Here is a 15,139-nt window from a genome sequence, read left to right as displayed (position 1 = left end):
CCCCCCTGCCAATCACTATGTCCCTATGGTAACTCCAAGGTAAAATTCAATGAGCTCATCTCAGTTTTCACTTCATTTGGTATATATATGCAACATTCATTGTGCAATTCTCTCCTTTTGTGCCCCAGATACCACTATTTTGTGATTCCCTGCTTCTCTAAATGTTTCTTCATTGTATCTTTTATATTTGATCATTGTAACTCCCTCCCTCAATTCACTACTAAACTGTGGACTTCCTCTTCCTATCTCTTGCAAGCCTCTATTCAAATCTTTCAAAAGGAAGTGGACCCCTTAAAAATGTAATGTTCATGTAGTCAAAAGTGATTCAAAAAAGAATGATCACAGTTTCATCAATAGCCTTAAGAACACCCAACATGCATCCCTCAGGGCAGAGGGGGGCATCAATCCTGTAGTCCGATTAATTGTCTAACTAATGTCAGATGCTTAAAAGCCCATCATCTCCAGGTTCAATGGCAGTCATCAGGCATTCTTCCATTTACTCCAGGCTGCAAGCAGGACGACCACAAACACAACAAATAGGAGAGTCTTGATTACATGTTCATAGGTAATCTAAAGCTGTGAAGTACATTTAAAAGACTTCCATCTTCTGTAGCCATTCTGAATCAGTGCTGGGTTTTCTTTAACTCTCCCTGGACTCTGGCTTGCACATAAATATTCTCATCTCTCTAAGCTACATCTGTGAGTCCCGCCTGTACTCTGAGTTCTTCCATCTGCTCTTGAAAGCCTTAAAAATACCTCATATACCTTCTAAGTACTTCAAATTTGTTTGAAGTCACCTCAAATGTATTTTTTCATATCTTCCCTTCCCTAAATGTACAAGAGAAAAACAAAACAAAAAGGCAACCCCCCCAAAAAAAATCTAAAATAAAACCTTATACGTTTTCCCACCCTTCCTGTTTTCCTTTAAGGGCAGCCTCATTTCTAGCTGCTATAGTCAGAAACACGAGAGTTGTTCTCTTCCTCGCAGGTCCTCCAGTGAACTCCTCCTGTCAATGTCTCCTAGTTTGACCTATTTCACCTGGAACAGGCCTCTCGCACCTGGCTCCTCACTCCTCTCATGTGATCACTGCCCCAGTTTGGCTAAGCACCCACCACCCCTCACCTGGACTGGTCATATAATTTTATAGTTGCTTCATTTCTCACGACCGAGCCACTTCCCGCTGTGCCGCCGCAGCTGTCTTTGTGAAAGCCACTTTTGACCTCCGGTGCCTGCAAAGCAGGCTTGAAGGCAGCCAGAAAGGCCGAGAAGGGCCCCGCCACCAGACCCGGGATCACGTCCACGAAGTGGTCGCCCTGCACCCAGCACTGCGGTGCCGCTCTCACAAGCCCACGCAGAGGCCACGAAGCATCTCCAAGATTCACACGTGTTGAACATTCACCCAGCCACCCCGAAGGCAGAAGCATTTGTTCTGCTGCAGGGAACATCGCTTCTCTGTCACTGGAGTGTATCATTATGTTTTAGTTGATAACTAAACATTGTCGAAGCCACTGTCCTTGTCCTCAGAATATCCGAGATAAGGGCCCAAAGACTGTACACTTAAAGGTTGAGTCGAACGAGATGTTCTCTCTCTGCTGTCCTTATCTAGTACATGCATGTTCTGTTTTCCTCTCTGGTAAAATCAGCCACTGCATATTATGTTCCCTAGAGACTCATGTATAGACATCGGAATAAAAATAAACGTAATTCCACAGAAAGCCCCCACTTGCTGAAACTGAGACCCAGAGGCGTTTAGGGAGTAAGGTCATTTAGAGACAGGGTTTGAACCCAGTCTTTCTGCAGCCAAATTCCTTGCTCTTTCATTGATACTGACATTAATAACTCACTTATTTTTGCTTCTGTTACACTATAAACTCCATGTTGGCAGAGACTATATCTTTCCTACGCATTACTGTGTCCAAGAGTCTGGCACGGAGCCTGACCCATTAGAGGAACGTGATAAATATTATGGAAATAATGGATGCTGACCTAGCCCTGAGCAATGCTGTAAAAGAGGTGACCTTTGGCATAGGCACCACAGTCCCTCTAACCTCTTTTCACTCTTGGGTAATACAGCTCACCCTTCCTGGTGCTTTGTCCCACCCCATGCATTTGCCTTTTAATATATATCAATGTTGGACATTTCTTCCAAGTTCCTTTGTATTTAAGTTTTATTTCCAAATAACAAATGCCAAATAATTTTTAAAATATCCTCAAAGCCCAATTTACCTCTCTTAATAACGCCAAGGAGTAGGGTAGCATGCTAGGGGGCTTATTTATAGGGGGCAGACCCTACTCCCTCGGGGGGACGCTCAAAGTTGGAATCGTTATGGCTCCAGATGCTGTCAGGTACTCCCTGCAAATTTCTGGAAAGACAGAAGCTGGAAAAGTTGGCGAAGCATCAGTGTGGTTTTGTAAAACAACTTTGACAGTGATTCTGTATACACTGGAAAGAGACACACAAAGCCCTTACAATGGCAGCATTGACTGGAAATTCAAACAGACAGTACTTTTCTCATTGGAAAGTCGACAGCAGTTTTATCAACAGTATCTTGAAATCCCTTTATCGAGCATAGTCTCCTATCTAAACTCTGTTTTTCCTTTTCCTTTTTCTCACAGCCTCAGATCTAGATTAGTGCTTTCTCAGGTCACATGTTTCCTTTTATAAAGGGACATGAAACTATCAGAATGTACCACCAGCCAAATGGACGTCATGAAAAAAGACCAATATCATCTACTCTCGAAGGTACTCGGTGCATTGTGTACATTCATGGGGCGGGCTACCATCTGGCAAATAGTAAAAAAGACATTGTAAGAAATGTTGATATTTCTGAGAAGCCAAAGAAAGATACATGCAAAACAACACAAAGAAAGAAAAGTGTAGATCTAAAGCAGAACTGAAATTTTTCTTGTTGCTTATATTGCCCTTTTACTCAAACGTCAATGACACCTTTTTGGAAGAAAATAAAAATATCTTTGTCATCGGTATCTATGCTTGGAATGTTGTAAAGGTTTATAATCCAGGGATGTTTCTTGGAATCTGTTTGGGAGAGAGAGAGAGTAATTCTCCAGAAGTTTTTACATAATATTATAAAACATTTATTTGTATTATTCGTTTTACTGTATGGATTTAACTATATATATGGATAATACTCTATGCAAAAATAATTCTTTTTCATTAAGACAGGAGTTCTCAACCTTGACATTTTGAGCTGGATTTCTTGGCTCTGGGACACTGTCTTTGGCCTCTACCCATTAGAAGCCAGTAGGTTACCTCAGTTATGACAACTAAAAGTGTCTCCAGATATTGCTGAATGTACCCCAAGAGACAAAACTAACCTACAATTTACAACCACCACCCTAAAGCAAGGCACTATTCATGCTACCTGACACTAATCACCAGCATAAGTCATTACAAAATAGCCAAGTACCCTAATTAATGTGCATTAGATGTACTATGTCAGTCCTATTTTTACAACCTTTTCTTCTGATTTTTTTCGAAATAGAAATGTGCCCCATCTACTCCACATATGAAAGCTCTAAGTTATAAAACTCCCTGCTGGCATCCAAATTGTAAGGGAAAGCTTATTGCCAACCATTTTTACACATTACAACCAGTAGTGCTGTGTAATCTAAAGGCATAATTACTGAGTGCGTGCCCTCTTCAGATGGTTTTCCAAAGATGTGTTTTCACCCCGTTCTTCTCCCTGGCTAGTCCCGAAAGCTGCTACACAATTAGACATGAGAGAAACACACTTGAGCTGTCATCTCAAAACATAACAGCTGCGTGATTTTGGATTTTTTACTTAATGTCTTTAAATACATTTTTACATCTGCAAAATTTAAATAAAAACAGCACCTATCTGAGAGTTACTGAAGGAAATAAATGAAGTCTAGTAAACAAGTCCCAGGAACTCCGCTTGGCATTTTTATGTGTTTATTTAACAAACATTTCTATTGTATACACAACGCATGAAGTACTTTTCCAAACACTCCACAATCTCATTTAATCCTCATAAAATAAAACCTATGAGGAAGATGTAATTATTACCACCATTTAACAGTTGAGGACCTTGAGACCTCAGAAAGCTTAGACACGTTGCCCAACACACATGGTTCATACATAGTGAAAGGAAGAGTGTAACCCAAGCCAGCTATCGCCAGACTCCTGCCTCTAACCACTGAGCACCATCCCCCTTTGGTATAAAATAGGCACTCAGTCAAGTTATCCCCCATAAGTGCTACGCTTATTGCTTCTGCAGTTATTTAAGGCACTGAGCGACTCCTAAGTACATAGCAGATGCTTAGCTTTCATTGCTGAGACGTCAACAATAGAGCCTTGCTAGAATACGCACTGGGTTATATTTCTGTAATGTTTCTTTTACAAAGTTAAAATTTCAAAATTGATACTTCATCCTGTATCTGGAGATGGGGATTGCCTCTGTGCTCAATTTCAAATCATTCTGCCTAGATTTTATCTAAAAGATTTCATAAAAAACATATTAAGTGAGGAGTGAGAATCGAAAAGAGCATCTAAGGAATCAGCAAAATCTACAAAAACCCTCAGATACAACCTCAGCAAAGAAATTAGTCATTTGAATTTCTATGTCACATAATTTTTACTTTTAATAAAATTTTAGTGTATGAAAGTGTACTAAAATACCATATAATTGTTTTCACATAAGTGCTTGAACATTTAGAGCAGCAGAGGTATTCTTTCTGACATAAAAATTTGAAGAGCATACCCTTCTTTAAAAATTTAACCTATTTTAAATTTAATTGCATTAGATGTTAATTACACCTTTACAATATAAAAGTGGTACATGATTTTTGGTAAAGAGAATTTACTTAGCATATGAAAAGTAGGCTGCCTATTACTCAAATTAAGGTTTTCCTTCATTTGGTAGAACATTAACATGGTAAAGTATGTGTTTGAAAAATACAAAAAAGTATTTTAAGAAGAAGCAGCTCAAGTTTAAGACGTATACGTAAAGAATTGAAAGAGTAGGATCCATCCCTGACAGACAGGTCTTGAAGAAAAGAGGACAATGAGACTCCTGTGGCTGTTAGTATGATAATGTGCTCTTCGTTTTGACAGGCACCTGCTCATATTGTCTCACCAAAGCACCACTGCCTAACACACGACTGGAATACAGCCCTGTGTATCCGACTGAATAAATGTGGTGAAAATCCACTCGATGGCCAATTGATGTTATCAGAATATCTCAGAACAGTATCATTCACTGGATTCATCAGATCTATAGAACACAAATATGTACAAAGTGAAAACACAAAATCAAATAAAATTGAAGTAGCAAGGAAAAGGACTAACTGTACTCATAAACCACTTTACAACTTAATAAACTGCATAACATTCTACATCAATGAGCAAGCAGCAATGACTTCCCGACACGTCCCATTTCCCCACTGCATAAAATAGAGAGGCAAGAGATGAGAGGAGCGGTAGACGGTGTCCTAGAACACTTTATTCATTGAAAAATTACCTTTTATAGCCCACTGGGAAATTATATCTTTAAGCTTAGAATTTGAAAAATCTTGGGTGGATGCTCAAAAACATTCCAAAAGTATTAGTAAACCAAAACTCCTGTTTACAACCTGAGGGCTGGTATTAGAGAAATATTTGATTCAGAAAAGGTCTATTTGAGGGTAGCTGGTGGCTGTAGGCCAACAGCAGTGCCATTTATAATAAATAGTATTTGACACTGCATAATTAATCCAAGAAAAGATTCATTAGATTAATCAAAAGTGTTATCAAGTCTCTGTACATTGAAACCCAAGAAAATTCTAGATAGCCATAGATAGAAATAACATGGGATATTTATTATTCACAAGAAATGGAGTATAAAATTATTTTTTAAGTTCCCTCTCTAGTGAAGCAAAAAAAAAAGCAACAGCCAAGAAGAAAAATATATAATTACATATATATGTTTTTCATCTAAAATTCTCTGGGATCTCACTACTACGCTAGACTCAAAACTAAGGACCTATTTCCTAAAAAGTGAGTGAGACACAGGCCCCAGGTCCTAAAAAGGCATGATTAGACTGCCACGTGACAAGTGCTACACAGGAGTCTGTGCAACAGGTGAAATGCAGGTGAAATGCAACAAGAGAAATTGAGTCTATGCCAATAATTAGTACTTGATAGCTAGTTTGTATATGAACAGGTAGTAAGAATCAATTTGCAAAGGAACTTCCATGTTTATTTCGTATCATGTTCCACTTGCTCCGTCTGCATCCTTCGAGTCACACGTCCCATGCCAGGTGGTTGCTGACTCATCCCAGACCACACATCACTGAAGGGGAGGTGAGGCCCCAGGTGTCTAGTCTCTTCTTCCCTCAAGACCACAGATGGTACAAACCCAAGGTTCTCCATGAATCCCACAAGAAGCCAGGTGGCCTAGAACACTTTAAATTCTCCCGTTCCCTTTGAATCACCCTGTTTTGTACCTATAGTCTCTGACAACAGGTAAAAGGTGTCCATTGAAACTTCTGTTTTAGAGAACAGCCCGGTTTTCAATAATAAGCGTTATAAGTGGTATGCAGTCAACGTATGGTGCACCACAGCTGTGCTACATCTCAACCACGGCCCCTGGCAGACAGGAGGAAAATACTATGTCCCAACAGTGCTGTACAATGAAGAGCAGACTCCCTAGAGTTACCCTGCCTTGGTCTTAGTGATGTCTCAAATGTCACAGGATGACAAGTTAGAAAGAAGGAGAATTAAGTCATATTAAAATACTGACGGAGGATGTCTTTGTATGTAGGATAGAAATAACGTATCTGTGAATGTGTATGCGTTTATAGTGCATTCCATACATTTGATCATTTAACCTGAAGTATGCACTGTGACCTTTGAGACAATAAAAATATATTCCCTACTTCTCTGCATTGCTTGCAATCTGGTATAATCATGACCACCATATAGAAGAATTTGAAATTTCATGCATAATAAACTTGCACTCTGTGGTACAAGTTTAAGATATTGGTGTTTATTTTTATTATTCTTCTCCATGATAATGTACCAAGTCAGGTTATTACTCCTCTCCAGGAATTTAAAAAATAAAAAGTATCAAGATAATTATGGTTATTTCACTTAAAAAAAGTAATATCAGCAAAACCCCAAAACCTTAGAATCTTTGTTTCATTTTAAAATACATCAAGTCTTGCCTGCCCATAAGCTCTACAGACTCAGGCTACGCAAACCCAAAGTGGAAAAAAACTGCCTAGATCTTATCTCTCAAAAATGCGGTCCACGTATCAGCAGTGTCTGCATTATTTGTATGTTAGAATCTACTCCCCAGACCTACTGAGTCAGAATCTGCATTTTGAACAAGATCCCCTGGTGATTCATATGTACCTTAAGGTTTGCGAGGCACGGTTTGAGCAGATGAGGTCGGCCTCAGTCCTGCAAATGGCCTAGCCGTTTAAAAAATTGGGAACTTGATACAGATCTTGCTATGAGTTTATCTGAAATAAAACATCTTTTATGCACAGACTGAGAAATTATGAAAGGCAGAAGCTGAAGTTTCTCAAGAAAGCCATAAAACAGTACCTTAGGCCCTGGCTGGTGTAGCTCAGTAGATTGAGCGCGGGCCTGCAAACCAGACAATCGCGGTTCGATTCCCAGTCAGGGCACATGCCTGGGTTGCAGGCCAGTTCCCTGCAGGCCAGTTCCCAGCAGGGGACGCATGAAAAGCAACCATACATTGATGTTTCTCTCCCTCTCTCCTTCCCTTCCCCTCTAAAGATAAATAAATAAAATACAAAAAAAAACAGTACCTGAAGACATTAAGCTTATGAAGATTATAAGCTTACAAAGAGATTGGTTCAAATACAACTTCATAGTTCTCAAAAGTGTACTTTTTTCTTATACTTTAAATGTTGGCATTAAACTCTGTTGTCTCCTGAATTCTTAAGGAAAGTAGGTCTATCTGCAATCCTAAAACTGTCCCTGAAAGACCTAAGGTGTATGATGCTAATTTTGAAAAGAGAAAGAGCTCAGTTTCCAATGAGAGCAGACAAGAATTCTCGGCACATACACATAACTGGGACATTGAACATACCTATTAAGGGTCTGGTATTTATTTTATAGTTTCAAAAACGCTGTGATATTCATTTTCTGATTTCCTCTTAGGGAATGAAATAAGACTTTATTTAGTTCTGAATTCTGAGACTAGCCTCCATTATCACAAGTGACCTATTATTTTCCTCAACACGTTTCAGAAGCAGCAGAAACTGTGAGGAAGCCACCACCATGTGCCAGCTCTCTCATTTGGTTATAAAATGAGGTTTGTGACCATGGATATGTGTTTCATTTCATATACACACAAAGCGAATTTTATGACCAACTGAAATTTTACAGTCACTGAGGTCATTCTGAAAACATATATCTTCTGTTAGAAGAGGGAAGGGGCAGTACAGAGGTTCACATGCATCCGCCCCAGCACTTGGCACCTGGCAGGATGCTGACCTGCTCTCTGCTCTCGTTACCTGTTAGTGACCTGTGACATCGACTACAACCTCCCAGAGCTTCAAAAGTGAGTTCTGTTCACACAGCCAAATGAATGCAAACTACCTATTTTAAAAGTAAGACCGCGGTGAGTCAGGTGCAAATTTGAACTTCAGACTCCCTTTTCATATGCCATTAACGTAAGAGTATGAGGAGGGTGGTGCCGGGTATGACAGGTAGACCTGAGCATCCTGGGAACAGCGGCTATGTCTGGGAAGGTGCCGTCTATTCTTGGCTGGCCCGTTGCCCTCAGACTTTAAAAACCACGAAATGAGTGAGGTGTTATGATTAAAATGTTAGCTCTGACCCCGCCAAAGATAGCTACGGGGTGCTGCTGATTTTACTATGACTTTTAGAAATGCAGTATGATACTTCTAAATGAAGTTAGTCAGAATAGGATTTATCAAGGTGCAAAATGAAAGATAAATGAGATACATATAATCTTATGCTTAGAGAGAGAGAGAATGCACACAGATATGGGTATTTTACCAGAAATCAATTATTTGATTTGAGGAGTCCTGGAGAAGCCCCCAACACTAAGCTGACAAGCTTCCAAGGCCCACTGTAAGACAGGCAGATTTGTAGGCAAAGCTGACAAGCATAACACTAAGGCCATTCTTTTTCACAAACATGTAAAACTGTATGGAAATCTGCCTTTTTAAATGAATGCAGACCCTATCAGCAACAGAAGAGAGCATAGGTTTCTATCATCTTAGACATTTTTTCACAGCCTTTAATCAACTCTGATACACAAACATCCCCCACTCAGCTGACCCTGCTAGTTGGTGTAGATCAAGTTCACCCAGCAATGTCATCCTGACTCCTCCTAGAAGAGTGGCAAGCTCATGCCTACCCCTTTTCTCACTATAAGCCCCTCCGACTTCTCCAAAATAAAGTGTTGGTGCCGTGTGGCGTCCTCGTACTTTTTCACACTAACCACAGAATTTATTTCTCCGAGCCTCTCCCTTGTTCTTTCCTCTTATCGCTTCCTGACTTTCTGCAAACTCATTAAGGTGATATAAAGGGTTGGCAACAACTCCTTCCTCTTGCTGAACCAGAAAAAAAAAATACGTTTAACTCAAACAACATAAAATCAAGTTACAAATGCTGAATGAAAAGTTCAACAGAATGAACTAGCACAGTGCTTTCTCCTAGTGATTAATCTCCAGTGGCTAATCTTTCCCTGGGCCCTTCACCTTAAAAAAGAAGGTTCCAGAGATCAAGGGGGACCCTGTGGGGACCCCAAATGTGCCTGCTCCCTGTTTTGTGAGATGAATGAATAGCTCACACTCATTTTTCGTGTCAACTCGAATAGATTTAAAAAGACACTTGCAGCCCTCCTCTCTTCCTTGTGCTACGTTTAAGAATCGAGGACCAAGGTGCCTGCCGCCTCTGGAGCAGTGGTGAGGCAGCCAGACCCACAGCGGCTGCTGGAGACTCACACAGAGCACCTGCACTACTGTTGGGCTCATCACAAGGGCAGTGACACCCACTGTCACTGCATGACTGAGCTTGCTGCTGCCTTAGTAAGAGATGATTATATCTCTTTAAAGTCACACCGGCTCAGTAACTCACATGCCTGGTGAGTTACTGATACAGTCTTTAGTTGATTTAAGAATGGCTTTTCTAACTAACAGTATGACCTCTTGAGTCGCATGGCCTGGGTCTTTCTCAAGGTCATGAAGGATAACCTTTTTGAAAGGTGGCTTCTCATGCGGCTTCTCTTTCATAGGAGCTTTCCTTCCTGCGAATTCTCATTTGAATGATGGGCATGCAGAGAATTATAAAAAGCAAAATAAAGCTCACTTAAGATAAGCATTAGCCAAGGAGTGATTAACTGGGTTAGACTGAGGCAGGAAATAAAATTTACAAGATAAGCCCCTGGTCTAGACTAGAGTTGAAAGAGTTGCCCTTGCTCCCCTCACCTCTCAGGCAAACCACTGCTCACCCAGAGTCTTGCATGAAATTCTACCTCCTGTTCACCTCTTTAATTCTCTTTTACCGGCTGCCTGGAGGCCTGTCTTCACTCACTGAACTCTTGAACACAGAGCCCACATTCTTCTTTTCTTAGTATTTAACTTCTCTCTCTCAGCCCATTTTCACTGTGATTCCAAAAAGTTCCACCCCCTCCTGGTCTTCAGAATAAAAAGCATATTTCCACACTCGCCTCCAATATGTTTAACAGGGTTTGGCCAGGAAAAAAAACATTTTAAAGATCCAATTGTGTAATTCTTCCCATGGCATGCGTCTCTGATAAAATCTCAGATCTTCGTCTTTGTCATATCTGTGGGTGTCCTCTTTGACCTACTATGTCTTTTCTAACAACCCTGGACGTGTTCTCAGTTTTTACAAGGGCTCTGCTCATCTCCTGCCCTTGAACATGCCGTTGTTCTCTAGGTCTTCACCCTGTTCTCATCCTCCACATGCTTCCCCTTCAAGTACCCTGTCATTCGACAGGGAAGCCTTCCCTATTTTCCACACTGACAAATTGAATTCTCCTTCTTTCTCCAAAACCTGTTCTGAGGGAGAGATTGCCTTCCATGTGTTCTAGAAGGAATCTATAACTTTATCAAATTCAACACCATCCTATTGTTTCATCTTTCTTTGTATTCCCACGTCAATGGCCACCGGCCATTGGAGAAGTTAAGACTGACCGAGAAACTGCTTTCTACGGCTCAGAGAAGGGTACTGACAACAAGTTCATTCAACACTATTCTCAGGCTCTGGTTCACATCATTTCAAACTGTCACCACCAATCTCTGTGGCTATTGCCACACATGGTAAACACACTTGGGGGCACAAGAACTAGAGAAACTGCATTTTTTAAATCCTACAGTCACAGCAACTCCCAGAGGCAGCTTGGTCGAAGTCAGCTCAGCACTCTTTCCACAACAGAGTTAAACAGAATTTTTTCAGAACTCCAAGGATCTGTGTAAGACAATCATTTTGTCTGACTTTAAGCACTCTCAATTCATGCAAAGGCAAAATCCTATTCCAACAGACACAAGAGCTTCAGAGAACTGTTCAAAGTGTCACCGTTCAGAGATCTAGAAAAAGATAACCACGTTTAAAGAAGAGACAGCCCCTGGCTTGTCAAGGAACTCAAACAACTGAGTAAACCATAATTATGCACTTTCAACAGAAAAGTAAATGAAGGCACTTACGCATGTCACCGAAGGCGCCCTTTGTCACTTTGGTGGCACGTAACACCACCACGGTGAACTTGTGGGAATACTGGTGCTCCACCTGGAAAGAAAATGACAGCAAAAATGAAAAATAAACGGCTCAGATAGAGTCTAAATAAATCAGTCTCACTGTTCCCTTGAGTCTAATTAAAAATATTCTAGTTGAAAGGAAGGAACATGCAGACCAGAAACATTCTTTGATCCGCAGGCTGTTCCTGTCTGGGTTCTCTTCTCTCTCCCATCATCCAATTAGTGAGGAGTGGAGCTCATGCTCTGAAGTGTCACTACAGCCGGACTGTTCCTACAGCCTAACTCTGCTGTTAGGTTTACCAGGCACTTGGGAAAAAATGTAAATCAGGACTGAAGTCCTTCTAGGAGCACAATCAGGCTTTGTACTGGATGACTAAGAAGCCCTGCCTTAGAAAAGCAAGGTCAGAGCAAGATGTTTGCATTATTTAGGTCTGTTTGTTTTCATCATTACTGTTCAATGAAAATCTTTTTTTTTTTTTTTGGCAAGACATTTCCAGAGTGGTTCTCAAAATCCTTTGGAACCAAGGCAATAACAAGTAACCTACTTATATTAATGGTAATGCATTTGTTATCAACCATTTGCAACAATGTTACAAGTTTCTATTAGCCTAATAGTTTGCATGTGCTCCGTAAATATTAACAGGCAGAAGGCTTGATCAAACACCTTACTACAATTTCTTTATCATACAACTCTAGCCAACACACAGAATGAGGAAGCAGGAACAGCCACAGTTCTCTGAACAACTGAAAAATTATGAGCCTTTATCTAAAGCTCAAGAATTTTTGTTTCCTTAGAAGAGGCCCACATTTATAAGCTACTCCTATCACTCTTGTTATTAACAGACTTGACTTAACTGGTTAAAAACTCCATGACTGATTAAAAGAAGCTAAAATACTAATATTACTGACAAGTGAATAATAAGAGTCTAAAAACAAAGAAGCAGAAAAATACGGTAAAAAACAGAGAGTCATAAAGACCAGAATTAGTGGGATTAAAAGTTATACAGCAGTCTCATTTTCTCACAATATTATTCTGTCAATAGAATAACTGATGCCTAGATTCATAACATAGTATTGAGGACAGGCGAAGTCATGAAGGATGAGCATATTTTATTTGTAAAGGCAGAGAAGCATGTAAAACCTGTCAAGAGAAGTACCTTCTGCATTTAAAGAGCTCGGAGTAGCCAGGGTTTTATGCTACACAAATAAAATTATCAGTCATGAAAAAAATGTGAACCCTTTAAAAAAAAGTGTATGACCTTAAACAACAACTGAAATTCACATGCATGCACTCTCCCCAGGGGAAAAAAAAGAGGGAGAAAGAGAGAATCCTCTATTACAGTTCGAGACTTCCATACCCCTCTATCACAAATGGACAGATCCAACAGGCGAAAAATTAAGGGCCTAATTGAACTCAACACCACCATCACTCAACTAGATATGATTTCCATCTGAAGACTATTTCATCCAGCAACAGCAGAATAGACTTTCTCCTTACCTTCCCATGGAATATTCATACAGGGTCTCTCACACTACAGTGGCATTAAACTGGAAATCAGTAACAGAATGATAGCTGGGAATCACAAAGTCCTTAGAGATTAAATATCACACTTCTAGATAACACATGTCAAAGAAGAACTTTCAGTAGAAGTTTTAAAATATTTGGAACTAAATGAAATAGAAACTACAATTTATCAAAATTTGGGGGAATACAGTGAATGTAGTGCTCAGTAGGAAATTTAAAGCATTAAATAATATATATTACACATTTATACATATATAAAATATATATTTAAAATATGTGTGTGTGATCTAAAAGCAATCATCTAAGAGTCTACATTAGGAAACTAGAAAGAGGACAAATTAAGTCCAAAGTAAGCAGAAGAAAAAGAGTCAAATTAGAGCTGAAATGAGTAAAATTGAAGTTGGATAATCAATTAAAAAATTGATTATCCATTATCAATGAAAGCAAAAAGTTGGTCCTTAGAAAATATGAATAAAGTTGCTAAGCCTCTAGCCAGGTAAATAAGGAAAAAAGATAGAGAACATAAATTACAAATATAAGTGAATGAGGGAAGTTCAGAACAGATCCTATGGACATTAAAAGGATAATAAAGAAACAACTCGAAGCCCAAAATTTAATAATCTAGATTAAATGGACCAATTCTTGAAAAATATAATTGTCAAAAGTCACAAAAATAGAAAGACAATTGGAATAGAACTATATCTATGAATATAATGAATCAATACTTAACCTTCCAAAACAGAAAGCACCAAGCTTTCTGATGGATTTATCGGATGGATTCACTGATAAAGTCTACCACTTAAGGAAGAATTTACACCAATACTCTTCAATCTCTTCCAAAAGATAGAAACAGAGAAAATAGTTCCTAACTCATTCTCTGAGGCCACCATTACCCTGATAACAAAATCAGAAAGAGACATTACAAGAAAAAGGAAGCTATAGACCAGTATCTCTCATCAACACACATGTAAAAATTCTCAACAAATTTACCAAATAAAATCCAACAATATATAAAAGAGTTAATAACCATAACCAACTGAGGCTTATCCCAGGTATGCAAGGCTGGTTCTGCATTGAAAAATCCATTAATATAATTCATCCCATCAACAGACTCAAGAAGAAAAATCACCTGACTATGTCAATTGATGTTGAAAAATTATTTGAAAAAATTCAACACCTATTCATGATAAAAACTGCCAGCAATCTAGGAATAGATGGAACATCTTCAATTTGATAAAGAATATCTATAACAACCCTATAGCCAATATAATACTTAATGGTGTAAAACAAAGCTTTTCTACAAAGATCAGGAACAAAATAAAGATATCCCCTCTCACTACTGCTTTTTGGCATTGTACTGGGTGTCCTAGCTAATGCAATAAGATAAGAAAAGGAAATAAAATGTATACAGATTGTGAAGGAAGAAATAAAACTGTTTTTGTTCACAGATGACATATGTGTATATACAGAAATCCCAATAGAATTGATTTTTAAAACTCCTGGAATTAATAAGTAATTATAGGAAGGTTATAAAATATAAGGTTAATATGCAATCTCTTTCCTATATATCTGAAATGAGTAAGTGGAATTTGAAATTAAAAACACAATACCATTTACATTAGTACCCTCCAAGAAAATGAAATACATAAACATTTTTACACAGTGTATAATGTCTTTATGAGAAAAATGACAAAACTCTAATGAATGAAAGCAATGACGATCTAAATAAATAGAGAGAAATTCTATGTTCGTGGATATAAGACTGAATATTGTCAACATATTAGTCCTTCCCAACTTGATCTATAGATTCAATGCAATTCCAATAAAAATCCCTGTAGGTTATTTTGTGGATATCAATACACTGATTCTAA

The 15,139-nt window shown here is 38.9% G+C and overlaps 1 protein-coding gene across 1 annotated transcript in view; it reads right to left on the bottom strand.

Moving 5' to 3' along the window:
* The window catches only part of PLA2G4A (phospholipase A2 group IVA), a 147,451-nt gene that overhangs the window by 94,634 nt on the left and 37,678 nt on the right, over nt 1–15,139 (bottom strand). Inside the window, exon 3 of the mRNA XM_037159532.2 lies at nt 11,693–11,774. Within this exon, the coding sequence (XP_037015427.1) occupies nt 11,693–11,774 (82 nt within the window). The remainder of the gene's footprint in view (nt 1–11,692; nt 11,775–15,139) is intronic.

The sequence above is a fragment of the Artibeus jamaicensis genome, unplaced genomic scaffold (genome assembly GCF_021234435.1).
Source record: "Artibeus jamaicensis isolate MK-2021 breed Jamaican fruit bat unplaced genomic scaffold, CSHL_Jam_final contig_2170, whole genome shotgun sequence".
Taxonomy (NCBI): Eukaryota; Metazoa; Chordata; class Mammalia; order Chiroptera; family Phyllostomidae; genus Artibeus; species Artibeus jamaicensis.
The sequence above is the reverse complement of the archived record's forward strand: the minus strand, read 5'-3'. Positions and strand labels throughout refer to the sequence as shown.